A 27,371-nucleotide genomic window follows, 5' to 3' on the forward strand; every position below is an offset into this window, starting at 1 on the left:
TGTTCTTCTAATTAACATTTTACAATTGGAATGTAATACTAACATGACTCAGTCTGATAGACTAACATATTAATGTCTGGTACCTACTTACCGAAGTTATATCAGGCATTTAAAAAGAAAAATCCCATACAAATCTCATTTCCTTCCAGTTTTTAGCAGTAAAGGATCAAGAAAATGCCACTTCTTCAGCATTAATGACAGGCCGGGGTTAGCTGATTCACAGTGGCTTAGAACCCTTAGAAATATGTGTTATTTTTCTGCTAGCATCACATTGTTTCTGTAAGTATCCTGATACCTATAATATAGTATCAGGGCACTGAATTTTGGTTACTGTATTTTTAACAGAAGAGATACCTAAGTGCCTATGAAAAGGAGAAACTGTTGCGAAATATGTGAGTTACATGTAATGCAGTGGCACCTAGAAACCAGTATCCCAGCACTAGACGTCATATGCTACCTCCTATAATCAGCTGTAGGAGAAAGGCTGTTACTGCTCTAAGGATCGTTCAGTATAAATTATACCATTCTTTTTATTTGCTCCTTAAAGGACTATGAACAGAGTGAAACAGGCATCTGGAGAAAAGTCGTATAAATCATTTAGGATTTAATCCTGCACCTTTTGAAATTAATTGCAATAGTCCTACAGTTAGAAAAAACAGGATCGGGATCTCAGAAGCAAATCTAAAGCTCTGAAACAAGCTAGATGTAATTAATAGGGATATAACGATGAGTACTTTACGGAACAGTCTTTTTGTGCTTCTACACTAGATGATGACTTTGCCGCCTTGATTTTCTCCCTTCTCATTTTTATACTTCTGCCCCAAATATAGGTAGCAGAGTTCTGAGTTCTCCTTCAAATCTTAGGTTCAATCTTCTTTTTTAATAACCCTTAATGGGCATCACACGTTGTGCCTGTGCTTGTGTCTCATGAGGGCGAGCTGCTTCAGAGAGTGAATTACAGCAGTATCCAAGGCTTAATAGCCAACCAAAACATTCGCCCTTGACACTCGCAGCCCTGTAATGCTAATTAAAGCAAAATAAGGAGAGAGGAGGTGAAAGCCAGGCGAAGTACCCATCCTTCCTCAAGAGTTAATTTGGGTTCAAAACCGCAACTGAAGGCCAGGGGGGCGGGAGCAGCGACTGCTTTTTCCTTTTTAACCTTGTGCGAGGAAACTTGCGATGGAAAGGTGACCTCGGAGGCGGCATCACGCTCAGGCACTGCTAATCCTGACCCGCAGGCGGCCCGGCCGTGCCGATCTCACGGCCGCCCGCTCCTTGCCACAGCGCTGCTGTAACGGCAACGCCACGGCCAAACCGCCGGCCGGGCCGCCCGGGCTGCCCTCACGCACCCGGCCGCGAGGGGAAGCCGGGCCGCAGCCCACAGCGCACCGCTCCCAGCCGCAGCCCGGCGGCAGGAAATGAGCAGAAACTTCCCCAAACTTGGCCGCCGGGGCGGTGACGCAGCGAGGCCGGGGGGCGGGAGCGGCGCGGGCGGGGGCGGGCAGGTGGGAGGAGCGGGCCGGGCCGGGCCGGGCTGGGCCGGGCAGCGCCGCGCCTCGGGGGCTAGAGGGAGCTGCTGCACCTGACAGAGCGGGGCGGGCGCGCAGCGAGCGAGCGAGGGAGGGAGGGAGCCTCGCCGCCCGCCCGCCGTTAGTCAGCGCCGCCCGGCCCTGGGCTGCCGGCGCCGCTGGCCGCTCGGCGGGCCCCATGGCTTCGTCGGGCAGCGGGATGGAGGAGGTGCGCGTGTCCGTGCTGACCCCGCTGAAGCTGGTGGGGCTGGTGTGCATCTTCCTGGCGCTGTGCCTGGACCTGGGAGCCGTGCTGAGCCCCGCCTGGGTCACGGCGGACCACCAGTACTACCTGTCCCTCTGGGAGTCCTGCCGCAAGCCGGGCAACTTGGAGAGCTGGCTCTGCGAGTCGACGCTGCACAGCGGTAAGGCACGGCCCCCCCCCCCCCCCAGCCTGCCCCCCCAGCCCTGCCCCGCCGGGCCCCGGCCCCGGGTTTCCAGCCGCTCGCTCCTCCGCCGCCGCCCGCTCCCCTCGCCTCCCTCCTTCCCGCTGCCCGGCTGGGTTTAGGGCAGGGCTGTCCGTGCAGGCTGTGTGCCCCGGGGTCGCCCCCTCTCGCCGCCGGTGGCCCCGCGGGAGGGCAGCTGCTGCCGGCGCGGCGGAGTGGCTGCTTCTCCCGCTGCCCCTGGCCGCCCCTTCGCAAACGGTCCCGAGTTTGGGCGAGTTCGGATTTTTTTTTTTTCCCCTCTTTTTTTTTTTTTTTCTTCCTCCCCCCCACCCCCTTCCCAGTGGGGTGGTTGTTCGCCTGTTGTGAGAAACTGTTAGGAGGATCTCGAGGATCTTCCCTGCGAAATGACCAGCCGTATAAACCGCTTGAGCAGTTGGGGCTTCCTGCGCAGAAATGATTTTTTTTTCTTTTTTTTTTTTTTTTGCCCCAAGCGAAGACGCCGTCTCGGTTTTCGCCCTCTCCCCGTCCCTCTCGCTGTGCTGGTGTGTGTCTTTCTCTAGCGGGTGCGGGGCTTCCCGTCACCTCTCGTGCTCCTCTGCCTCCTAGCCGCGCTCAAGTGCTTTGGCATCCCGGTGTCCGTTGGCTCTTCAGCTTTCTATGTCTTTGGTCATAAATAATTTTCAAAATTGCCGTTTCAGTATTGTTTGGGTAGCGTAGAAAACTGGTTTTGAATGATATAAACAAGCCGCCTGTTGAATATTTCTCAATAAATGCTGTTTGTAGTGTGGTGTTTGTTCCAGTTTTGATGGATTGTTTTATTTTATGCTTCCCAACAACTTCTGGAGTCCTGATAAAAACATTTACAAATGAAATCAGCCTTCCCACCCCACCCCCATTTCAGCTCCCCCCCCCCATGCATTGCTAAATCATCCATTTGGATCACTCTGCTCTCCAACACAGGATGGTAAATCATACAGCGACAAGATGCTCGTTTTGGACAAGGGGTTTACTGTGCCTTATGAAGGCTTGCTTTTTCCTGGCTTCCCTGAAAGCCTGTTACGGGTTCTGGGAAATACCTGATCCCTCCTTGAAGAGAAATTACAAAGGTTCCTTTGCTGCTGCTGTTGTTTTTCCCTGTCACTGTGTGGGGTAATATTTGGAGGGTTTGAATGTTGCTTGGGATTTTGCTTGAAATCACTTAAAGCCAAAATGAATCGCAAAGAAATGTCAGCTTCAATCAGTTTCCAGGGTATCTAAACAAACTTTGGAGAGCTTTCCTTTCCTTTCTCAGTATAGATGGAAATTTATGTAGGAATGTCAGCTTCTACGTGTCTCCTTAGCAACATGAATCCTTTGCCCCTTCTCTCTGTCTCCTGAAATAGTATCCCCTTGATTGCAGAAAGACTTTTCAGATGGCTTGGATGAGAACCTGCTTCAAATCCTCTCGCCCCATCCCCCCCCCCCCCCCAATCTGTCTTTCTCTCCCCCCCCCACATGCATGCACACACCCATGTGCACACACCTGCATGCGTGCACACACATGTGTCTGCATGCACAAAAGTGGGACATTAAGAAAAGCAGGACAGAGCAGCATATAAGGCAACTAATCTCTTTCATTGCTTTGTTAATCACCTGTTTATGGCAAAGGTAAAGCATGAATGGGTGAGGATGTATAAGGGGAAAAATGTGCATTTATTTGGATAGTGTATGTTAAATTTACCTTCTTAGGATGCTCTCTTCCACCCTGTGCAAACACTCCTGAAAACATTCCTGACTATTCAGTTTTAGTCAAGTTCTCTGAATAAGCTTTGTTCATTTTGCTGAGATACTTTCCAGTCTAGTGGAGCTAGGTTTCACAGGCTACTGGAGAAATGAATGATTGTTTTATTTGAGGTGAGTTGAATTAAACCATTCATTTTCCTCATGTTTGGTGTACAATTCTGCACTCTAAGGAGACCTGAAATATGAGAAACTACACTGTTCTTCCTTCCCCTCCCCAAAGTGTGTTACAATTCCTGTTAAATTTACTGGGAACCACTGACTTTAACAAGTTGGATAGGGTTCATATTCCAGACCATTTTGTGTGTTTGCTTAATATTTTAAGTGCACTTTTGTACTGCATTAAGAATATAGCAAGCAGTATATTTTGGAGGTAGTGGAGAGTTCCCACAGGGAAAGCTCTTTTAGCTTGATACTAGTGCAAGCAGCTTTGTAGCTAGCTAGCTGTGAAAAGCAGTGGTATACATAGGAAAAAGGCATCTTCACCCATGGTTTTTAGAGATTTACTTTGTCATCCCTTGAAGGAGAGCACCTCAAGTAGCACCATCAAGGGCAAGCTCGTGCTAGAAGCTGTTAAAGCATATTCGAGGTTTAATTAAAAACCTTTGTTATAATTAGATGTAGGACCCCTGACTGCTATCGAAAGGGCAACTCAGTAGCGTAGAGCAGAAGGAAGCGTACAGAGGATGATTACGTTGGCTGTAACACGAAATAATCCGTCTCTGTTTTCCTGGAGTATTGCTAGTGCTTGGAGTATGTGTCCTTGCATTCATTCGCTCACCCTTTTGAGGGCGCTTTCTATAGATTGCAAGCAATCCTTTGCTCTCGTAGTACCTTTAAAGTTGTGTAAGTACTTCATAATATCGCTCTTCAAGTTTAAATAGTCAAAATTATTTTTAAAAATCTCAGAAGTATGCAAGATCTGATCTTCAATGGATTTTTTGTTTTTTAGAATGTATTTAGATCACATTTTCAAATTTTTCCATGCAGTCACAGGAGGTATCCAGGTATTTTTGCATATCCCTTGATGCTCTCTCCCCTTGATGAAATTCTAAAATTTTACTAATATTAACTTCAGGAGCTGGGAATTTAACAAAATTGCCAACATTGAGTGGTTTGTGATAAAATCATGAGATCCAGCAATGCTGCTTTACAGTTCAGTCAGTTGTCTTGGCATAACATTATTTTCTGTGATCAAAGCTTGCCTTGACTAATGCACACAATGTCTGTTTTAAATCTATTTTATTTAAAATGCACATGCTACACTAAAACTTACAGGTTTTGGAGTCTTTTTTTGGTGTCTTTAAACAGAATTTTTTAGACCGTGTTTGAGGTGAAGTAAACCTAATTTGTGATGGTTCATTTACAGAGGTATCAGGAATTAGGAGTTATGTATGAATATTTACACTTTGCACAATATCTACCTAAAATTAAATATATCTTTTGTACAACTGCATGGTGCGTCCATCTCTGTACAGTTGTCGTATACTTACAGAACTAGCAGTAGGAAATTTGAATTTATGCAATAGATTGCCACTGTTGTAGGTCTCTAAATCAAAGATACACAAATATGATATGGGAAGCCTAAATGGCACTACAGAATCTACTGCGTCACATAAACACATTTAGGCCAAAATGCACAATGTTTATGTGTTATTCATAGAACAGAATGACTCCTTTAGGAGCATTTCAGTTTGTTGTGTAAACAGTGCATGTAAAAATACTTATGAATGAACATGGTTAACCCGTGTGAAATCTTTCTGGTTTGTGGGGGTCATATGACTTTTATTACTCAACAGCCTGTACATATGTTTATGCAACATTCAGTTTTGTTTAAGGATATTATGGTCTTAAAAACTGTACATAGATGTTTATAAGATAAAACAATCCCAGGAGCGTAAAGGCAACAGGGTCTCTGGGCCTTTAAACTTAGTAGTGAGCAAACCATGAAGGTAAGCGTAACTTGTGGCATAGTACAAAAACAAAACAAACGTGGTTTTATATAAGCTTATAATGCTTTTCATTTTTAAGAACAGAATTATAGGCTGATCATTTGGTAGCACTTGAAGGATTTAACCTTAATTATGCATTAGATGCAGATGTCTGAGTTAACATGGCTCAGCAGTCTTGGATAGTATTTGCTTGCTTTGAATCTAGGCAGTTGTTCCAAGGGGAAATTGCTAGCTCAAAAGCAGCTTCCTCGTTAGAAGATTTGGATCATTGCTCTGAGGTGATGTTGATGCATATTTGTAAAAAGCTCAGCAAGGCTGATAGTTTGCTGTAAAATAACATAGGAGGAACAAATGTAATTTCGTTAAGTCTGAAGAAAGTAGTTAAACATAAGGAAGAATTAATAAAACATTCCTTTTAGTTTTGAGTACTACAGTTTGTTGTTTTTCGTATTACTCTTTAATAATCCTCTCTAATATTTTATCTGAAGGTGGATATAAAATCAAAAGCTGTATTACTTCAAAGTTGCTATGTAAGACCCTGAGCAACCTGATACAACTTTGAAGTTGGGTCTGACTTTTGAAGTTGGCCCTGCTTTCAGTAGGGAGATGGACTAAATGACCTCCAAGAGGTCCCTTCCAACCAAAATTATTCTGTGATTTTTGTGATGACTGATAACTCTTTTAAAGCCTGATGTTTACCTGGCTCCTTAAATGTCTTAGAAATGCCTTGAATTTGTGAACTACTCCTCACTTTACCCCACATAGAGCAGTTTTAAAGAATGCTCTCTGTTCTACTAATGGAGAAATTGTTTTAGGCTCAGACTTCCCAAGGCCATGCTCTGTGTGAGTAGCAGATCTGAGATGTCTCTGCAGCAATCTAGATCTCTTAGTGTGATGGAGGCTACAGTTTCAGGCACCCTCCACCGACCAGCTAAAATGCATGGTTGTAACACCTTGATGTGTAATGCGCGAGGGTCGTGTCAGTTTATGTGATCTGATAAAGGGCACCACACACCTTGTGGTTGATAATATTCTTTAAAAAATAAATTAAAGGAAGGCCTCTAACTGTAGTGGGTTATTATTACTGCTTTTGTTCGTTGCCATTTTAAAATCAGTAATGTATCCTGTTTCTTTAAGTCTTGTTTATTTAATAAAGAAATCTTGCACCAGTAAGTTAAAAGTTTCCTTATGTTAGAGGTAATATAAGTGGTTTAAATATTTGATGAGATTTTATATTTAGAATCAAGTAGAGAGCAACCTTGCCTCTATTATTGATTTATGGCCAAAGATGACCACATAAGATTTAAGGTAACAAGCAAGAGAGGGTGAAGTCTATCCAACTGTATTGCTTTATGTGTTTTTACTTGTTCTAGCTCAATAATATAAAGGCCATCATTTTGATGGAAAGTACTCTCTAAACTATTTTAAATGAATTGTTTTTCACAAGGTGCAATGGAATGAGTTTTGAAATTGCAAAAGATTGCCAGTTTGCTTGAAGAGCACTGATAATTGTGGGAAATAATTGCATTACTGTTACAACATGAAGTATGCTTCTTCCTTCTTCAGATTACTAAAATGAAGTAGTATATGTGGAAGAGGTCAGAAAAGGTGAGCTTTTCTTGAAAAACTTGTATAACACCACTCCCACACTTCTCTCCTAATGACATCAGTCTAAGATTTCCAGGTTTTTATGATGCTCTTAGCGTTGTGGGTGTGTGTAACTTCTTTTTCTTGAATGAATGAATGTCCAATAATTAAAATGACATAGTAAAAAGCTAGTCTCAGAAGAATGCCATGTATCCAATGGAAGAAATGCCTGAGCTCATGTTGTACTATTCAGTGAATGAATTATAGATTACGTGATTTTCTGTAATGCTGTGCCTGTCTTGAAGTCATGTGTTGGCAAAAGTGATGTGCAGTGCATATTACCTTTGAATAATAAAATAAGGACCTATATAATGGGAACACTTAACCCTTTATTTGAAGATGTACTTCATCCAAATAATATTACTGTGTGATTTTAGAAATTCAGGAAGATCGAAACTCGGAAAGAGAGCAGCTGTTCTAAACCCCCCCGCAAAGTGTATAATTTTATATAAATAAGAAATATAAGCTTTGCTCTTCAGGAGAGATGTATGTCAGTGAGCAGATAAGCAAGCACCTGCTATGTTTTATATTGCTCATACATCTGTAAAACCCTGGGCACTAGACCATCTTGTTCACTTGCAAAATCTATCTTCTTTGCACAGCATCAGAAGTAGTTGCTGTATTTTTGTTACTGTTATTGTTCAGCAGTCTGATGTCCTACAGAGACTAAGGATGAAACTTATTGTGGTGCTTAAGTATCCCAAAAGACTGAGTCCAGTGGTCTCAGGGCCATACTTAGTCTGCCTAATATGGCACCTGAGAAAGAAGTAGACCAGACAAAATAATGTAGACCATATCTTATGTAAGACTGTAATAGAGAGGCTAAAATTGAGACCACGTCATCTCTATATGCTGTAGAATCTCGTGGCAACCAAACTGTGCCCTACGTGCTTAGAGGCATCCTGAGGTGGGAGATGTCTGTGGTGTTTTTGTCACTAAACAGTGAAGAGGTGTCTGGACTCCTACCATAGTTCTGCAACAAGTCCACATGGTTAGCGATATTCAGTTTAAAACACTTCCTGCAGTGTTTTCTGTATTGTACAATGGCACCCTAATTTGTCCACTCACCAAGCAAGTATGTTTTTAGTCTTTCCCACGTTGAGAAGGTTAGATCCTGTAGTATCTGTTTCCCAGGAGTGTCTGATCTAACCAGCCGCATCTAACCTGGAACAGCCAGTCCTCTCATTCCCTCTGATTGAAGTTACCTTTCTATGGAGAAAAGTGAAGCCAGAGGCATGCAACTCTGCACCTGACTGCTGAGAACTTTTCCCTCAAAGCTGGGAGAGCCTTGAACATGGGCTGCATTCTGGGGGAATGCTTAGGCATTTTTGTGTATCATTGGAAAAAGTACATAGCATCAGAAACACAGACCAGTTAGGTTAGCTTCTCTTCAAAGCAAGCCACGGATTCAGGTTGCCTCTTGCCTATTTGTTCATAGATATTATAGATCTTTTCCCAGTCTGGGTTTAGCAGATAGAGGAAGAGAGTGGTTTCAGTCTAACCCAGTGTTAAGATGTCCTTTTGGGGAATAGGAGTGAAAGTTCAGATTTGGAGCTGGAGCTGATTAGCAAATATTTTGCGGTGTCTGAGAAGTCCTCTGACCTCTAGCAACGAAGGAGGTGCCTGTCTTTCCTCTGTCATTGGCCAGCTACCATCATCAACAAGTCATTAGCATTCTGCATCTCAGCCAGAGACAGGCATCCCCACTTTTGACCCAGTTAGCTGTTTTTTGGACACATTCCTGGGACTATTTTTTGTCTGACAGACTCTAAATGACTCTCCGCTCAGCCTTGGGAGCACTAAATCATCCTACAAGTTTCATGTCCAGTAAACTGAAAGTGACCGAAGCCATATGTGGAACCTCTGAATTATCCTTAGGAGGCACTTAAGGATTTTGGCCCCCACCTTCAAATGCCCAAATTTCTGTTTGGATGTTGTCAAAATCCTGATGAACTGGACCTATTTGAATAGTTCACTGTAAGTCCTGCCTGTGTTGTGCAAAACTCCTGTTCCTGAGAGCTTTATGCTGCTGTGTGTAGATGAAGACCAAGTTCTAAAATAACAGCACAGTACGTTTTTCTTTGTTTTTTTTTTTTCAAAAAAAAAAAAGAAAATTGCTGTATCTCTTCAGTCAATGAACAGCTTCCTTTTACATACCCATGACCTCCCATAGTTAAAGTGTGTGTTCAGGTTAATGTCACAAGCAGATGAGTGCCTTGATAGAATGTTTGTGTTCTGTCTTAATGAAAATCATGCATTCAGCCACAGCTGGCTGGTTTCCATAGCAAAAATTGCTCTGGGTAACACTTTCTAAGTGCCTGAGTGACTTGAGGATCCACACTCACCAATAGCTTTGATACTTTAGAAAAATCTTATTCTGAATTCATAAAGTTAAAAAAAAAAAAAAAAAAAAAAAAGCAAAAGCCAGAATGTGTCTATGCAGCAACTGGCATTAATAAGCATACTACCCAAACTGACAATGAGCAGAAAATGTATTTATTGAGATTTTGTACAAGACTCCCCTGTGGAGAGTTGTGGCTAGAGCAACTTTATGGAGTTTTGGTATGGATCCTGCCAGAAAGCATTCTCTAAAGTCTGTACTTGCGGTGCTGGCTAGACAAGAGTGCAGAAGTATAGACTACATATCTTATGAGCATTGGGCTTCCCAGCCAATTTGTGTTTCACCCTCCTTACAGTCAAATAACTTTTTTTTAGAACCTGTATGGGAAGAGCAGAATTCACATAAGCAGCTCCATGAAAAAAGTTATTTTGGCTCAGGTGAGGTTCCAAAGAATTTACTTCTTTGTGTAATAATATTTAAGAACCCAATGGTGACTGTATTACTTGCATTGCCTCCATATTTCTGCTGAATTAAGTGGAGTTTGACCTTCCATAGAAGTCTGAGCATCTGATAATGCTGAAGAAAGAGGAAATCTTACTGGTCATGTGACAAACGTATGTTCAGAAAGTAGAGTCTACCTTTGTATTTTTATAAAATTGTTATGCTTTTTAAAACTTGTTGGCTATTTGATAGCTAAGTTGATGGCTGTTTATGACCTTAGAAGTAGTTTTGAATATGAAGCAATTAGGAATATTTCCAGCTACCTTATTTATTTTAGTTGATTGTTGTGACATTCAGTGGGTTATATTTAATTTTTTATGTGTGGATGCCTCAACTCTCAATGCTTTACTTGATACGTTCTTTCAAATTCATTATTCTTGCATTTAAATACTATATTATAATTGCTAAGAATATTTATTGGCTGAGAGCAGGTATGTGCTAGGTGGAAGGTTTTAAATGAATCAGAAAAACTTGCCTTGGAGAGTGCAGAGGTTTTTTTTTATTTTGTTTTGTTTCCTCAACAAAGTTTGGGAGGGAGGTTGTTTATTTGTTTTTCTAGTACTAGAAGGCCTTTCATTACCGTAGTCATGTAACAAACTCATGAATTTTTCTTACTTTAGCCTCCATGGGAAGAGGACTTGGTGGAGAAAGTATTATACAAAAGAAAGGAATACTTGGCTGTTTCGTAAGAGATTAACTCAGTTTACTTGCAGTGTTTGAAAAAGCCATCATACATAAATATTTCACATATTCCACAATAAATCTATATTTCTTGTAAAGAGAATATTTACTTTTTTGGGAATTTGCCAAAAACATGAAAATTCTGACAATGCCAACTATTTGCATGGCACTTTTGTATGTTAACCGATGACCTATTTATTAAAAGTAGCATTTCTCTCAGAACTTTGAGATGTTTTATCCTTTTTTAATGACTTTTCCTGATTTTATCCTGGTAGAGTTTTGCCCAAGAAATAGAACAGCTAGAGCTCTTCTTAATTAAAAATGAATATATAGCATAAAGCCTCAAGTCATTTCATTTTGGGGGAAGGCACACATTTCAGTGTCCCATCAACACTGCGTTTCTATATCACTAAGAAATGAGCAGAATTTCCAAAGAGCAGTACAACCAGGGTGTCCTTAGAAAAAGGTACCAAGTTACATATGTATACATACATATGCATTAACTGAAAGTAAACATTTTTCTCATTGTTTTATGTTTGTTTGTTTTTTTAAGTGAGGATGGTTACTTTCATGAATTTTAAACCATTTGCTTGGTGTTTTGAAAATATGTTTTAAGGACCTGGGTTCAAATTACTTTAGTTAATTACTGAGTTACTTAACAATCATTAAAAAATGTATTCCAGTTGTTCAGATGGGACATAAGTGCCATCATCAATGTAATTCTGAACATATGAAAATCATTAAAAACTGAAAAAAAAGAGGCGAGTTTGCTATTTACACTTGTTATTATCCCTACAGTTCTAAAAAACAAAGCCAACATAATTTTGGTGTGACTGTGAGATGACAACGTTTTTTAACATCTAGAAGTTTATTAAGATCTGTGGGGTGCAATTTCGTTATAGTCGTTAAACGTGTAATATAAACAAATTGTAGTGATGTACAGTGGAAAACAGTGATATGCATTGTTAAAGCATCCAAAAAAAATGTTTTGAACCCAGGAAACTATTAATGGTCTATAGGGTCCTGTTTTGCTCATGTTCATGCGTGTTTTTATCTCTATCAGTCTCATTGAACTGCCAGGTTTCCTGTGCTGAATATAGCAACTCATTTGCAAGATTGCTGCAAGCCTAGAAAAGGTGCAAGCGTATTTTGGATACCTCTGAAGCAGGCTTATGAAGTTTGTTCTGTGTACTCGTAACACTATGTAACAGCCTTTATATAGGCAGTAATTGTTGTTCCCACTTTGCTGCTGAAAGTTATAAATCACTCCTGGGTAGTCCAAGGAAACTGCAGGTTTTTACTACAGGAAAGTGTATTTGCTACATGTGTTTATATTGTTGTAGCTATCTAACCTACAGAATGTTCTTCCTTCAGAAGCAGCGATTCAATTTGCTTTGGCTCTTTCTTTTCTCTTATATATAACATGTCCAGTGCTCTGGATTGTTCTTAAAATAAATGTAGTTCTTAATAAATAGAAGGCCCATGCAGGAGGTTTTGCTTACTTAATCCAACGTAAGCTTTATTTTGTCATCAGCTCTGATGGCTTTCAGAAATAAAAGTTGATTTTCCCCCCCCCTCCCCCCCCAATCTTATCCTTTAAACAGAATACCTCTTTGTTTTAACAGGCAGCTCAACATACAGGCTGGTGGTATTGTATGCTGCTTTAAATGGAGGCTAGAACCAAAATACAGAGGCAATTGCAGGCATTTCAGCTCCAAATGCAGTGTTAAATATCTGGTTGTCAACTACTAGAGAGGAATGTTAAGGACCTCAGTTTTGTCTCACTGTCAACATCCTTGAGCAGATTCTCTTATTCTAGAAATTAATTCTGTTAGTAATTACTAAGTCCCTCTTTAGTTGGGAGCGTAGGTGTCTTCCAACACTGATCTGTCCTTTTACCTCCCACATCAGTACTGTAACAAGGTTGTATGATTCTTTTAACCCCTTTCCAAAAACCTATAGATAGGTCTGTCTGGTAGCTAAACTCTTTTATAACTCCACACTTGTATAATCTTTGCCATAGTTACTGCTTTGAGTTGACTATCTTGCCACGTGGTTTTGGAAAGCAATAGCATAGAATAGCTTGTTTTCATTTACTTGATACTGCAGTGTTGCACATGTTTGCTTTCCGTTAGACATTGGCTTCTGATCAATCTGAAGATAACATTTAATACTTTATTATTTGTAATGGCTTTCAAAAATCTCAATTTCTGAGTTTTCCCATCTGGCATTTTGATGTATTTTATCACTTTTGTATGGCTTTTAACTTTAGGGTGAGATGGATTTACATGTCTAGTTTTTGTATCGGTGTAGTTTTCAAGTGCGAAGATTCCTTTTATGTTGTTCCAAAATGGTAGGATGCCTGTTCATTTCACTTATATATTTCTGTATTTTATACCTGTAATGCACTATGATGTTGAAAGAATACTTTCTAAATCGTCAGTGTGCTAACCAGTTAGTGTTGTTTGAAGTGTCATATCAACGTTAAACAACCACTCCTCATAAAATTCTGAACCATAAATGTAACTAATAGTAAAACAGAGGGCGACACAGCAACTGGCTTCTATTTAATTGCATGCTGAGGGTAGCAGAAAGAAGGATTGTTCCCAGCCTTGCTTTTGGTCCAATAAGAAAACAAGGAGTAAAAGAAGTTGAATGATTGAGTACTTCTTAGTAATTAAATAATTGCTTAAAATAACATAGCTAAATTTCTAAAAAGAATGAAAAGAAATGTGTGCTTGCACAAATATGCCTTCAAAATAAAGTTTTCTTTTAGAAATGTTTTCACAGCTCTTTTATTCGCAATTTTTATTTTCATCTCTTTCATCCCTTTTCCTGTGATTTCTGAAGGCTTTTTGGTGATGCTAGCTGCAGCCTTCTCACTCCCAAACCCCACAGCTGCGCTGTAGGTATCTCGATCAGATTCGGTCACTGTTGAAACTGGATGTAGTTTTTTAAAACACTGAATTTTGCTCTCTTTCAAAAAAAAAAAAAGCTGATTTTTATTTTTATTATTCTTGTTCTTATTTTAGTGACGTTAAGATCTCTAAATTTAAATTTTGAAAATAATTAATCCTGTTATTTTCTTTGAACTGTGTCACGCATTTTGCCATATCATTCTGAATAACGTATGAGTGCTAGTATGCTCAAAGTATTGAGATGAACATTAGATCCATGGCTCCTTTTCAAGCTGATTTTAGATATTCTTCTTTGAATTGTTAAATAAGTGATCTGATTCTTTTCTTCCTTGCTGCCTATTATTGCATAGAGGCAAGGCCTAAAATTTACTTTTGTGAAGAGGGTCAGCACAACGCCATTGACTTTCTGCCTTTAAGGTAGAACTCAAATGTTATATAGACCCATCATGGCCAGCTGTTGCAAACGGAGTTTGTTGTATTTGATTTAAGACTGTGAGGATGTTGTTTGTAACTGCATCTGTTATGCATAAAAAATAATTAGAAAATGTGCTGGGCCCAAACCAGAAATTGCCCTTGGGGGAAGAAAAGAAAAACTGCTTCTTAGGATAACTGATATTTTAAAATGGACTTTGGATTTGACTCAGTCTGCCCCTAGCAGTCATAACTGACCTTATGAGGGCTTAACATCTACCTTTTTTTTTAGTGTTGAAAATGCTTTTTTTCTTTGAGTAACTCCTTCATTTACCTTTGTTTCATTGTTTGTATTGTATGGCCTTGGTACCTCCCAAATAATGTGTATATATGATCAGCCTCCATGCGTTTCCCTTTGTAAGCCACCCCAGCGAGGTCTAGCAGAAGGTTGAGTTTGACTCTGTACTGGGGGAAAGTTATGAGTGACTTGGGGTTACCTACCACACGCTAGCTAATCCCGACCCAACCTCAGTTTCCCATTCTAAATTGGACAAAACCAAAGCAGTAAATTATTCAGTCTTATTTGAGTAAAAATCCCAATGAGGCCAACTAAGCCTTGAGAAAGTGTGGGTTGCAGGACTTTGCTCTTAGCTTGCATCTGTTGTTCTTAATTAGTGAAACACCATCATACAAAAAAACACAGTTGGTTATTTACCCTGGCCTTGATGCAAGCTCTGCATTCCTCATGTCTTCCTGCTTATGTCAAACCTGTGGGCTTGTTTTGCTCCAGTTGCATTACTTATTTTCTCTCTCTCTTTGCCCCTCCACCCCAGACTGGCAGATAGCGACTCTTGCTCTGCTGCTGGGTGGTGCTGCCATCATTCTCATTGCTTTCCTCGTGGGGTTGATCTCTATCTGCGTGGGCTCTCGGCGGCGCTTCTACAGACCAGTTGCAGTCATGCTCTTTGCTGCAGGTAAGCAGATTACCAGCACAGGTATGAAAATTTCGTGAGAGCAGCTTCACTTCTGTGAAGAAGGATGTGCCTTGTTAATTCAAAGATGTTCGGTTTAACTGTGTTAACTTCTAGGAGGCATTTGCAGGGTATCAATTTTGCAGTGTGTTAATCATTTTGGCAACCGCACTATTAACAGTTCCTAAATATAATGCTAACAAATAATTGTTTACTGTTTTGTGAAGTATATACAGTAGGGGAGACCACAGAAGATAAATCTGAAAGTACCATTTTTAGAATCTGTGACTTTGTGCTGCTTGGTGTCCTCATTTTTATTCTTCATGCAAAGCTCTTTCTGATACTTGAATATCTTTTCCTCTTAAAATTTTAAAACAGGAAAATTAATGCTTAAATGTGAACCCTTAAAGCCCTAAATGTGAAAATAAATAGGATTATGTTGCAAGGTGTTTATATATGTCCCTGTGCCACTGGAGGAATTAATTTCATTGTGTCAGCTTACTTCTTAGTTATTAATTTAACAGCTGTCACACTGTAGTCCCTGTTTGGTTTTAAAAGCATCAAAATGGAACAGTTTATATAGACGATCACAGAATCTGCAGGGAGCTCCATGAATCTGAAACATCCAGAAGACTGGCCTTGTGAGGTATAATTACAATATCAAATCATCTCCTTTTGTACATTCTGGTGTTTTGGGGCTTAGTCAGCACAGGATGTTTCTGTTTCTCCTGAGATTCACCGAGTATGCTTTGCCTTCATCCTGTCAATCATATCTTCATTGGAGCTAGCAGCTTAAGCCGCTTCTGATAGCCCATAATGAAGAGTGTGACAGAATCTAGTCTTCAGGTTGTATTAAAAAAGCCACTCACAAGGAAAAGAAAAGAATAAGAATTCAGAATTTGAAGGGTATTTGAAAATGAAGCAAAGCTCTGGGAAAGGCTCCTGCTGCCCCCTGCTGTTTATATTACTTTGATTGAGCAGCAGTGTTCTAAGATCCACTTTTTATTTGCTCAAAAAATATTAGTAGATCCTATTTCATTTGGCTTTAGAAAAGGAATACAATCTAAGATAAGATTTCTTGAACAGAAATGGATCTTTTTGTTCTAGGTATCACATTGCTGAGTTGAGTTGAATAAGTAAAAGTAGTAGAGACATTTTAAAGTTTAATATTAATTCTAAGATTGTAAAGCATGTCAGGCAGCTAACTTTGAAGAAAATGGGGTTATTGAATTTCTGTACTGGTTTCTTACTTGGCTTTAGACTCAATTTCTCATAACATTGTGTAGTAGTTTATTGACTGTGTAGGCACACACTGCCTTATCTTGTCATATTCCTTGATTAGCAAAACCATAGTTACATTTATATTTAAAAAAAAAAAAAAACCCTCAATTTCCCAGATCCTACTGGTGGCTTCTTAGAAAGAATGGGCTTAATCTATTCTACTGGGTATAAAACTAATTCAAGTAATTATTGCAAAAATTTGGGGGGGGTGTCAATGCTTACCTGCATCAAAAAGATAAATATGCCAGTGCTGTAGCTCACAGGTGGTATTTGCTTCTTTCCTTTGCCTGTGTGCATTTTTAATAGCCATGACCTGAAACATGTTAGAGGGGGAGAGATGCTGAAGCTAAAATGACCTGCCGCGTTGTTTATCGTTATCTGGCAAGTCTGAGGAGAATCCTTTTGGGATTTGATGCTGACGTTGTCAGTGTCACTTCCTACAGATTGTATCTCTGATTTCGGCTATTGTTAGATGTGAATATGAACTGGCATGTCTCAAAAGAATTATGGAAAGAATGCCCTACTGAAGAGGGGAATGTCAAGGTTGCAGGGCAGTAGTGTTTGTGCCTTATACAATGGTCTATAAATTCAAATGTTCACCTATGAATTTCACAGAAGATCTTTTGAAGTTAGAGAATACCTGTCCCTTTAATCTATGACATCACAAAATATTTTGTATAATTCTATTTAGGAATGCATCCCTCTGCCTGCTTCTGGTAGAGGGACACAGGGTGGATTGCCCAGAGACATTAATGGTCTGCGTGGGTGTAAGGTAGCAAAGATCGCTGTGTGGGAGAAAGAACAAAACGGAAAAGCGGCCTCCAGGCACTTCAGAGTCTGAACATTTGGCTCCAGGCATTTTTATTCTTCTAGTTTTTCCTCCTCTCTCTGCACTTCAGGTTTCAGTTAGGAAATCTGTGTGTAGGTGAAGAGGAAGAAGGAAGAATGGTTAGGTCTGGGAGAGATGAGAAAGCGAAGGGACAAAAAGTAGTTGAGCCCAGATACTGAGAATAAGCCAGCAACTGATTGACAGGTGTGAATGTGTTTAAGTACATACTATCAACTCTGTGTAACAGGATTATTTCCTGAGTTCTGTGCTATTAAATATTTTCGTAATGACATGGTAGAATAAAAAGTACACTTGCTAAATTTGCAGTTACAATGAAGCTAGGAAGAATTGCAAGGTACTTTCAGGGACAGAATCCAATTTTAAGAAATTGGAGGAATGGCCTGAGAAAACAGGATATAGTTCAATAGGAAGTAGTCAGGGAGGCAAGAAGAATTATAGCATCAAAGAGATTCTGTTTGGCGGGGTACTCTCCTAGTCATCTAGTCCATCTCCTTCCTCAAAGAGGACTATCTCTAATAGGTCAAGTTAGCTGCAGCTTTATCTAGAGGAGCCTTGAAAAAGTCCAAGGATGAAGAATCTGAGCATGCTGTCCTAATGCTATGCTGCCCTCCTGATGAGTATTTTTTTCCCCCAATGTCCTTCCTGAATTTCTCAAATTGATATGTGGCCATTGCCCAAAATTATCTTAGGTTGTCTGGCACTACCAAGAAGAGCTGGATTCTATCACCTTTGCAGCTATGCTTTCCGGTAGCTGTAGGCTGTTCTGAAATTGCCTCTCAGCCTCATCTTCACAAAACTAAATAAACACAGCTCCCTCATCCTGTTCTTATGGATCATGTGCTGTAGGCTTCTGATCATCTTGGCAGCTCTTGGACCTTTGCGCTTGATAAATCCAGCTTGTCCTTGGAGATGGACTCCAAGAGGATGTACTTTGTAATCTGTCCAGGGATTGAGGTGAGGATGACCAACCTGTAGTTGCTGTGGATTTTTTCACTTCTAGCCTTTTTAAAGACAGGCACATTAGCTGCCTTCAGTCAGCAGGGATATCTCCTGATCACTATAATTTTCACAGGTGTCACATTAATTATAATTTTCACTCAGTCACATTGGCCAGCTCTTTCATCACCCTTATGTGAATCCTGTCCGTCCCATGGATATGAATATGAGTCTAAGTCATTCCTACCTCAGTTCCCATACTGCTGGCTGCCCTTCTCCTTCCCAAACCATGTCACTCAGAGGTCTTGGAGAAAGCTTCATGTTGCATCATCTGTACTAGTCTGGCTTCCCCATCCATCAGTGGACCCATATGTTTCCTGAACTTGCTTTTGCAACTAGTGTATGTGTAGGTTTTTTTTTTTTTTTTAAATACTCTTTATTACCCTTTTTGCTGTTTGCTAGCCTTAGCTCCAGCTGGGATTCAGCCTTCCTGATTTTGTGTCTAAGTATCAAAGCAGTGATTTTATACTCCCTTTTTGTTGTCTATCCTTGTTTCTCCCTCTTGTATGCTCCTGTTTTGGCATGTTAGGTCACTGGGAAACCCCCTGCTTGGCCAGCTGGGCTTCATGCTGAAATTTCTGGTCTTTCTGCATGTGGTCTGTGTTTCTGCAGGTGGTTTGTTTCTGAGCTATCAATATTTTAAAAATGAGCCTGGACACCCTTCCTCTTCGTGCTGCTTCCCAGTTAATTGCATAGTTTTTATTAAGTACAAACAACTGCCTAGATAGTAGTTCTGAGGAAAACAGTATGAAAATGAGTCAGCTGGAATTTGTGCATGAATCAACATTGTGGTGAAGTAATCCTCCTCAGCTCAGTATTGGTAGGCATTGACTGGCAGGCATAATACTGTATCTAAATATGAGCACTGGACTTGAAGATGGATGTGGACCAAGTGGAGAGACACCACCAGAGAGCATCAAGAGTGTTCAGAAAAGTGTAATCTAAGTAGAAAGTTTGTGGAAAGAGAAGACAGACAAGACACATGCCAACAGTCTTCAATTACATGTGCTACAGAGAAGAAAATAACTAGTTACTTTTTTAGAAATAGACTCTTAAGATTTAGCGTAGTGTTTTTTAAAGAATCTCTTTTTCTATATTTTATGTTTTCTAAAATTAAATGTGGAGTTTTTTTGTAAGAATAGAGTAGCAGTTGAATAGACTTTCTGGATAGGTTGCAGCCTTTTGTAGAGGAGATGCTAGAAAGCAGACAAACCTCTATCCAGAATGATGTAGGTGCAGTTGAATTTATCTTAGGGGAAGGAGTCAGCCATCCAATACCTAGAAGTCCTTTCCAGCCATAGTGTTTCAGAGTGTTGTAGGGTTCTGTAGCATTTCTCAACAACTCTTGTCCAGGCAGTTTGCTATTTATAATCTGTTTTGCGTGTGTGTTAATCTTTGAAATTGCAACACCCATCAGATTATTAATAAAGTGGGTTAAGCAGAACAGGAGGAATGCTACAGAGAACTGGAATACAGAACTTACTGGCCAGCATCTCCATTTTCATGTAGACTGAATAAAAAGCTGCATTATAAGGGGTTTTTAGAAAACAAGGCTGCTATACTATAACATTTGAAGGTCGGGGGGAAAGGTGACTGAAATTATATTTTCCCTGTTTTAAAGTGTTTGCTGTGATTTTTTGCATGCTTGATATGGTGAGTACATATAATTGTATATATTTTATGCAAATGGAATAACACCCATGCAATTGTCTTGCAAGCCTCATAGCATTAGTCATGAAAGTGGACCTAAACTTAAAGTGAACAATGCGGTTTGAGAAGACTAGTCTTTTTTCAGTAGCATTTTATTTTAAGATTTCTTTTTTCCTACAGGAAAAAAAAAAGTATTTCTGAAGAAAGGTAGTATATATGCTTCCCATAAACAGGTTAGCATAGCATATAGTCGCCTTAAATTAACTGGAAGCAGATCAGTAGTTGCAAGTATTGGTTTTAATATCTCTTTGGATCGTCCTCATCACTCTTCATAACTTTACCAACTGTTGCCTCTAGCTCACACTGGTCCCTTTCCACTTTACAAGGAGCAACAACAACAAGAGACAAAAATAGGACAAAGTGACAGCAATGTTGATACTAGCACTTCCTTTGAATTTTTCAATAGTGTAGCAGGACCAGTAGTAGCAAAAGTAGGAAAGCTCGCTATAAAAAATCTAGTCTATCTGTTGTAGGTATTGCTCCTTTAACCACAGGTTCCTCTTCCAACAGAATTGGTTCGCTTGTTCTCTTCCCCCCTCACCCCCACTTCTTTTGCAAGTCCAGTCCGTAGATTAAAATACGATACACTTCAGATACTACATTGAGGGAAGATGGAGAGCTTCCTTGGTTGGAAATGAACACCCCCCCCCCTTCTCACCAGTTTCTGTATCGACTCCACAGAGATGCTGCAGCCCTAGTTCAGGAAGCCACTAAAGAACTTGGTTATATCTATCCATCTCTGGAAGTCCTCATCGACTTTGAATGGTCTTAAAGATGTGTTTCCAAGCTGAACATATGTTCAGGTGTTTTTTTGTGTAGTTGTGCTCTCATACAGAATTAGAATGCATAATCTTTTCATAAGAGTAGGAGCTTTCCCTAGTGCATCCTATCAAAATTTTTCTAGTGTTACACAATACTTTGAGGTTGGCAGAGAAAAAAAAAATATATTAAAGTGGAATAACAAGAAGTAACACTTCAATAACTTTAGGGTAAAAAACTCTTACACCATGGATTTTGATATCCACAGCAGAAAAACTGCTATCCAGACATTACTCAGATTGTCAGGCTCCAGTGAGAGTCCAAGGACTAGCCCATAGACTAATTGGACAGGGGAAAAAAGAACAACGGTATATAATGAGTCTTTTGTAGAGTGATATCACTGAGGATGTTTGAGTATTGGAAGTCACCTCCCCATACCATTTCCTATCCAGAGGTGAGCAGAATGTTAGTCTCCAGGGCTACTGAAAGGTGCCAGTTTGACAACACTAAAGAGTGCCTGGGGGAATGAAAAGGCTAATGACAGATTTCTGGGGTGCAAAAACTGTTGAAGCAACAGGAGAATATCACTGACATCTTATTTTGCTGTAATTTCTCAGTGTAATTTCAGAAGGGCTTCTGTAGTCCAAAGCACTCTTCCTTTTTATTGTTCAGTGGCATTTTGTATTGGCACTGGCTTTATAAAAACTCTCTAAAGACTGTTCTTACTTTTTACAATACCAAGTAAACTGTAAAAAATGACCTAGTCAGTGTTAAAGAAAGTAGTTGTTATGGCATTCCATTACATACCATTGAACTTTCATGAGAGTATGTCTCAGCCCTGCAAATACTTAAGCACGTGCCTAACTTTGTGGCTGTGCTTATCCTGACTGTAAGCATATGGCTACTTGTTTGCAAAATGAGTTGTGTGCTGAAGTCTTTAAAAAACAATAGCATTAAATGCTGAAAGGAGGGAGCATTGTGATAAGGTCCTATCATGTACTTCAGAGGCAAAAAGGTTGTTGTGTACACTGCTGTGGTGTATAGCCAGTCATTTGTGGATGGTAGAACTAGAAGCCTAAAGAATCATTAGGTCATATAGCTTGTTCTTGTCTTCAAACTAAGTGCAACTTTCACCTGCTTGCCCTGGAGACTGTTGTCCCAATTATACTATTTATATAGCATTATCTCTGAATTTAAAGGCAACGGAAACCAGTGAAACTGAATTCTTCATGTGAAAATTGGGATTTTTCATTGGTATGTTCTCATTTTAAGGTTACTGTATTTGTTGTTTGGATGTAATACATTAATCAACCAGGTTTAGTGGCTTCTACTGTAGGAGTGTGGGTCAGGCTGCATGAAATCTCCTGGCTCTCTGGGATAGTATTTTAGAAGGTAATGATAGATAAAATCCAAGGCAGGAAAAAGCTTATGTATCTGCTTTATTAGCTTTTTTTCAGCATGAGGCTTTTTTGCCCCACCCTCTAAATTCACAGTATAAGGAAATGTTTTTACCACTCGAAAGTTTAGTGACTGATAAAACTTTATGGATTCCTTGGTATCCATGTAATAATATCATTAATTCTGAATGCAGTAATGCATGTGAAATATATGTAATTCAGTGAGACTGCACTAAATGTAACTATGTACACCCTACTACAGTGAGTTATTACTAGGTCAAGTAAAACGATTTGTTTCTGAGCTATATTTCTTAATATTCCTTTATGCTTCCTGTTGATTGTTTTGACTTATAATAGCTATAGGACTAGTGATCTTTGTTTTGTTATTATAGAAGGATTAATTACTCTGGACTACTGGAGAGTGAGAAAAGAATTGTGAAAAGACTACTTTTACTATTTGTGCCCTGGACTGTTGAAGGATCATAACTGTACCATCGCAATAACCTTTGTTCATGTACAAGTGAATATACAGAAACTGCTCTGCGTGGGTGAAATGAATGTTATGTTTTCTTCACAAAGAGCAGTGACTTCTAAGTTAAAATTGTACCAAGAGCATTTTAAAACCGGAATTTCACTAATGTGGTGATATCCTTGTTTTATGGAAGTGAATTGAGGTCTCTTCTGACACTTGGTTTGTTTCTCTTTCAGTGGTTCTTCAGGTGTGCAGCTTAGTCCTTTACCCGATCAAGTTCATCGAAACAGTCAGCTTGAAAATATACCATGAGTTCAACTGGGGCTATGGCCTGGCTTGGGGTGCAACTATATTTTCATTTGGGGGTGCCATCCTTTATTGCCTGAACCCTAAGAACTATGAAGACTATTACTAAATGATTTAATGAAAGGAAAAATAACAACAGGATTACTCCATCTTTTCTAACTCACAGGTTTTTTTTAGAACACTGTGGAGCACCAGTCTCCTCTGTTAATAAAATAGCCTTGCCTTTTGGGTGTGAACACTATAACCAGCTTTTACAACCATTTAAAAGAACTGCGAACACTAGGATTGCTGATCTTACATAGGCAGATGCTGCAAGCTGCTGATACATAAGCTTCGTTTTTCCTGACAGCAAGCAAAGGATCTACATGACAGCGATCATTGTGAGAATGAGAAAGCAATGCCTGCATCTGCCCTTGCCTTCAGGGGAGCAGCTGGTATAAGCTCCATTTAGAAGTTTCCCTGTATCACAGAGGATTCAAACGTTCGGATAAGCAGGCAATGGCATCTTGTACAATAGGCTGTCTTGGCCCCTTGTTACTTGCTCAAAAAAGCTCTTAAGGAATTAGTTGCAAGTGACTGTGCTGAGGGCAGTGAATGTAACTGGTTAATGACTTGTCTAATATCTGCATTCAACAGGCTTCTGGAGGGGGAGGGGGGAACAAACAGGATTTCATGAATTGGTAATCACCATTACCCTGCCAGCTGTGGCAGATAGTTGAAGGAAGTCCAGACTTGGAGACATGTGCTTCTGTCTACATGGTTGGAAGCTGTCTCAGCTCCGAGTATTTCTGGGACAGGGTGGAGATAAGGGGGAGCAGAAGACGACCTCATATATCCTTGAGGCATCTAAAAATGCATGAATGAATTGCAATTGTCCAAAATGCACATTTAACGTCCAAACATCATGATGAAAAAATGCATATGGAACAAGTTCAGCTATATTTTTTGGAAGGCATTTGTTTGTATAAATGGATATATACAATACAACTATAAATGCAGAGGGAGAGAGATAATTCATCTTAAAATTGTAATATGGGCTGTGATACAGTGGTTAAAATACTAATTTTGTATACCTTCTGAAGCAGCTTGGACTGGTACTCCCTGTTTTGGTTGATATTACAAAATAAACATAAAATGGTTTGTCTTTTGTTTATGCCCTTGTACAAACTCTGTATCATGGGAAATGCTTCAAAGTTCACATCAAGTTAAGGTAGAAATGGATGAAATAAGTACTTGCTATTCCATATGTAATCTAGTACTTATTAGAAACTGTTTTTTAAGGCTGTTGCAAAGAAAAAACTGCCATTTTTTAAAAATATAGCTAGGTTATGAGTGTCTCCAGTCATCAAGAGCATAGCTGAGACCCGATCATGTCCATATTCAAACATTATCACAGCAGTAGGTAATCTCATTTTTTAAAGGCCAGGTTTATAATGGATTTGCTGATGATTAAGTACATCTAATTACTCTTTGCTTAGTATGTTTCCCACTTAAAACGTCCAGAGACTGTACAAATTAAATGCAGTCCAAGTTAAAATAGGGAGAACTTTTAAATGAATTTAATCTGCATCACTTTTATTTTTGTTTGCTATTTGCTTATTTGGATATTTTCAATTAATTGTGAACATATTTTTATACAATTCTAATCTTTAGAAATAACTATTTTTTTTAAAGGAGAAATTTAAAATATATTCTGTATGGACCTCTGCAAAAACCGATACCCTGGGGCTGTAAATTCACCTGCATACAATGGTTTTGCTGGTTCCACAGAAAAGACTGCTGAATATGTTAAGGCAATGTCTACAGTGTTAATATATGTGCCACAGTTCATAGGGAGAAAAGATTCTGCAGTGATTATGGAACCAGAAGACTGCATTTAGCAAGTTGTTTGGAAAGTATTGCTGAAATACAGAGGTGATTTTTAAAACTCTGGGCCTCTCTGGAATTAAATCCTTACTCTCATCGCAGAACTTTCTGCATCAGCATTCTTTCCTGGGCCAGCGGCGATTAATTAGATTAGGATGACGGAGCGAAACGAGAGCTTCACTTAGAAATGATTGTGCGGCAATGCCTAGAGAACAAAAAGAATGGAAGGAAAAAATACTTCTGTTTGCTTCACAGGCATGAGAGAGCATTTGTAACTCTACCTTTTCTTCCTGAGACTCATTTAAGGCAGATACCCGGTATATAGTTAACTCTATATCTTTCTGGACAGCTGTGCAGTTCTGCTTTTATTTAGCAGCATGAAGAGCATTGTAGTTTGGCATGGGAATTAGGTTAACGTAAAGAAGTCCACTGTGAGAAGGTGCCTGTACCTTTCTAAGGGAGTGGTACTTTGGTGCCGACGTTGGGCGGTGCTTTGCCTATGCTGACCAGAAGCAGCAGTACAGTGCTGAACCCCTATCATACCTACGAATCTTACCAAATCTATTTTCTTGCTTTATGTGGAGTTTGAGGGGGGAAAAAATAAATGTCAGGCCTAAGGCAAATGTAAATTCATTACATGAACACTGAAAGTCACATGATTCTCAATTTGAAAGATGATCAGGAAAACAATTCACAAACGTAAAGGCCTAAAGACAAGGTTTGTCATTCATATTTCAGCATATAAGTCAGAGGTCTGATTTTTTCAGAGAGTCTGAACACCTTCTCTTGAAGGTGGTAATGCAATCTTTTAGGACACACCTCAAACTCCTCAGGTCATCATTTGGGTATCTAGACTATGGATGTAGGTACCTACTTTTAGCTAATGTTGTTGCTTTTATTTCTTTCTTTTTTCTTCTTTTTCCCCTGTCATTGCCAGTTTGGGCAAGCATTTTGTTTTTCAGCAGTGAACTAGAAGTAAATACAATGTTACACTGAAATATATTTTTTTCTAGCCACAAAAAGAAAACACTTCTGTGTCTGAGTGTACCTACAAAAAAAAAATTTTGTTTGTTATACTTGTATAATGCCTTCACTATTTCAGTTGTGTTTGGCTTTAGGGGGATGATTTTTTTTCACACAGCAAACCCATTGTTTATCTTCCAAATATATATGAATAAATATATATATATAGCAAACTTGCAAGCAGGGCTAGTTATTTGTATTTTTTAAGCTTAAAGTATACCGTCCGGTGCTGACAAGTACCTAGCACCTCTTCTGGATTTCTTGCACAAGTTCGTTTAGCTTTTGTAAATTTTAAAAACAAATATAGAAAGACCTATGTGTTTGAAATATAAATGATATATATGGATTAGCATGTAACTGTATATTATTAAACATGCAATGAACTGACTGGTAAGTGAAGTCTAATCTTATGGCTAGCAATGTAATTTATTCAGACTGTATTTTTGTACAGAGCAGTGCACACTAACCTATTGCCTCTGTGTCCTCTATAATGCCTAAAACTGTGCCTAGAGATCTCATTTCTGTCTTTAACAAACAGATGACTAAATGCTTCATGTTGTTGATGGTATTGGTTTTTCTGATGTTGTTCTTTAATTTATTTTTTGAGAAGCGTACAGTATGTTTATTAAATGATTCCATCAAAATATGGTTCATTTTTAATGGTCATTGTTAGCAGGGAAACACACGTTTTTTATCAGAGCTTTTAAGTTTGCAGTTTTAATACCATTTCTGCATTTCACAGTTTTTGTAGCTTACATGAAGATATATGTGAAAATAACTAAAATAAAAAAAAATTGTTACACTAACAAAATGTGCAAGTATTCTATTCAGAGCAAAACAGGTACAACTGAAACAGTTTTATTTTCACGGCTAATGAATATACCTGGTATTCAGTTACTGTACTAAAGATTTCTTACAAAATACAGAGAGTGAAAAAGAGCTCGCTCGTTCGCTCGCTCGCTCTCTATATGCAGGTTCTAGCCTGTGCCAGTCCTCCATCCCAGTTGGCCATGGGATAGCATAGGATAGATAGCTGGGCATCACACAGTCTATAATGGCTTTATAAAAATGCAATTATTATAGTATTAGAAAACTAAATTGCTTTTAGTGTAGTAAATAACAAAGTAATGTATTTAAATTGGAATCTGTGCTGAGCACCTGGTTTGAATGGGGAAATGCATTTATCATATACAGATTTCTTTTCATATTTCAAATAATAGAAATACTTTTTTCTGTTTTAAGTTTGAAAGCTGAATTGCTTTTCACCTTGGAAAACCACATGTTTTCTCTGAACATGAAGTGTGGTGGTGTAAAAATGGGAAAATATGTTTTGAACACCAAAGCCATTGGATACTGTGTTCTCTCTACGGTTAGGGAGGCGGTGTCATCCTCCTGCATCACTGGGTGCAGCAGACAACAGTTTGAAGAAGGGACTGCCAGCAGAAGGTGATGGGAAAAGCAGAGGCAGAAGGTTGTAGCTTGAGTGGAGTATTGCAATGAATCAGTACAGGCAGGAGGATATCGAACACAAGATGGAAATCAAATAAGGGGACAGG

The 27,371-nt window shown here is 39.4% G+C and overlaps 1 protein-coding gene across 1 annotated transcript; it reads left to right on the plus strand.

The window, feature by feature from the left end:
* Window positions 1-1,565: 1,565 nt before the first annotated feature.
* Window positions 1,566-26,461, plus strand: TMEM47 (transmembrane protein 47). The gene is made up of 3 exons (XM_068916975.1): window positions 1,566-1,933; window positions 15,018-15,158; window positions 22,857-26,461. The coding sequence occupies exons 1-3, from the start codon at window positions 1,708-1,710 to the stop codon at window positions 23,033-23,035; spliced, it is 546 nt and encodes a 181-aa protein (XP_068773076.1). The 5' UTR covers window positions 1,566-1,707; the 3' UTR covers window positions 23,036-26,461.
* Window positions 26,462-27,371: the final 910 nt, after the last annotated feature.

Source organism: Struthio camelus, chromosome 1 (assembly GCF_040807025.1).
Source record: "Struthio camelus isolate bStrCam1 chromosome 1, bStrCam1.hap1, whole genome shotgun sequence".
Classification (NCBI taxonomy): domain Eukaryota; kingdom Metazoa; phylum Chordata; class Aves; order Struthioniformes; family Struthionidae; genus Struthio; species Struthio camelus.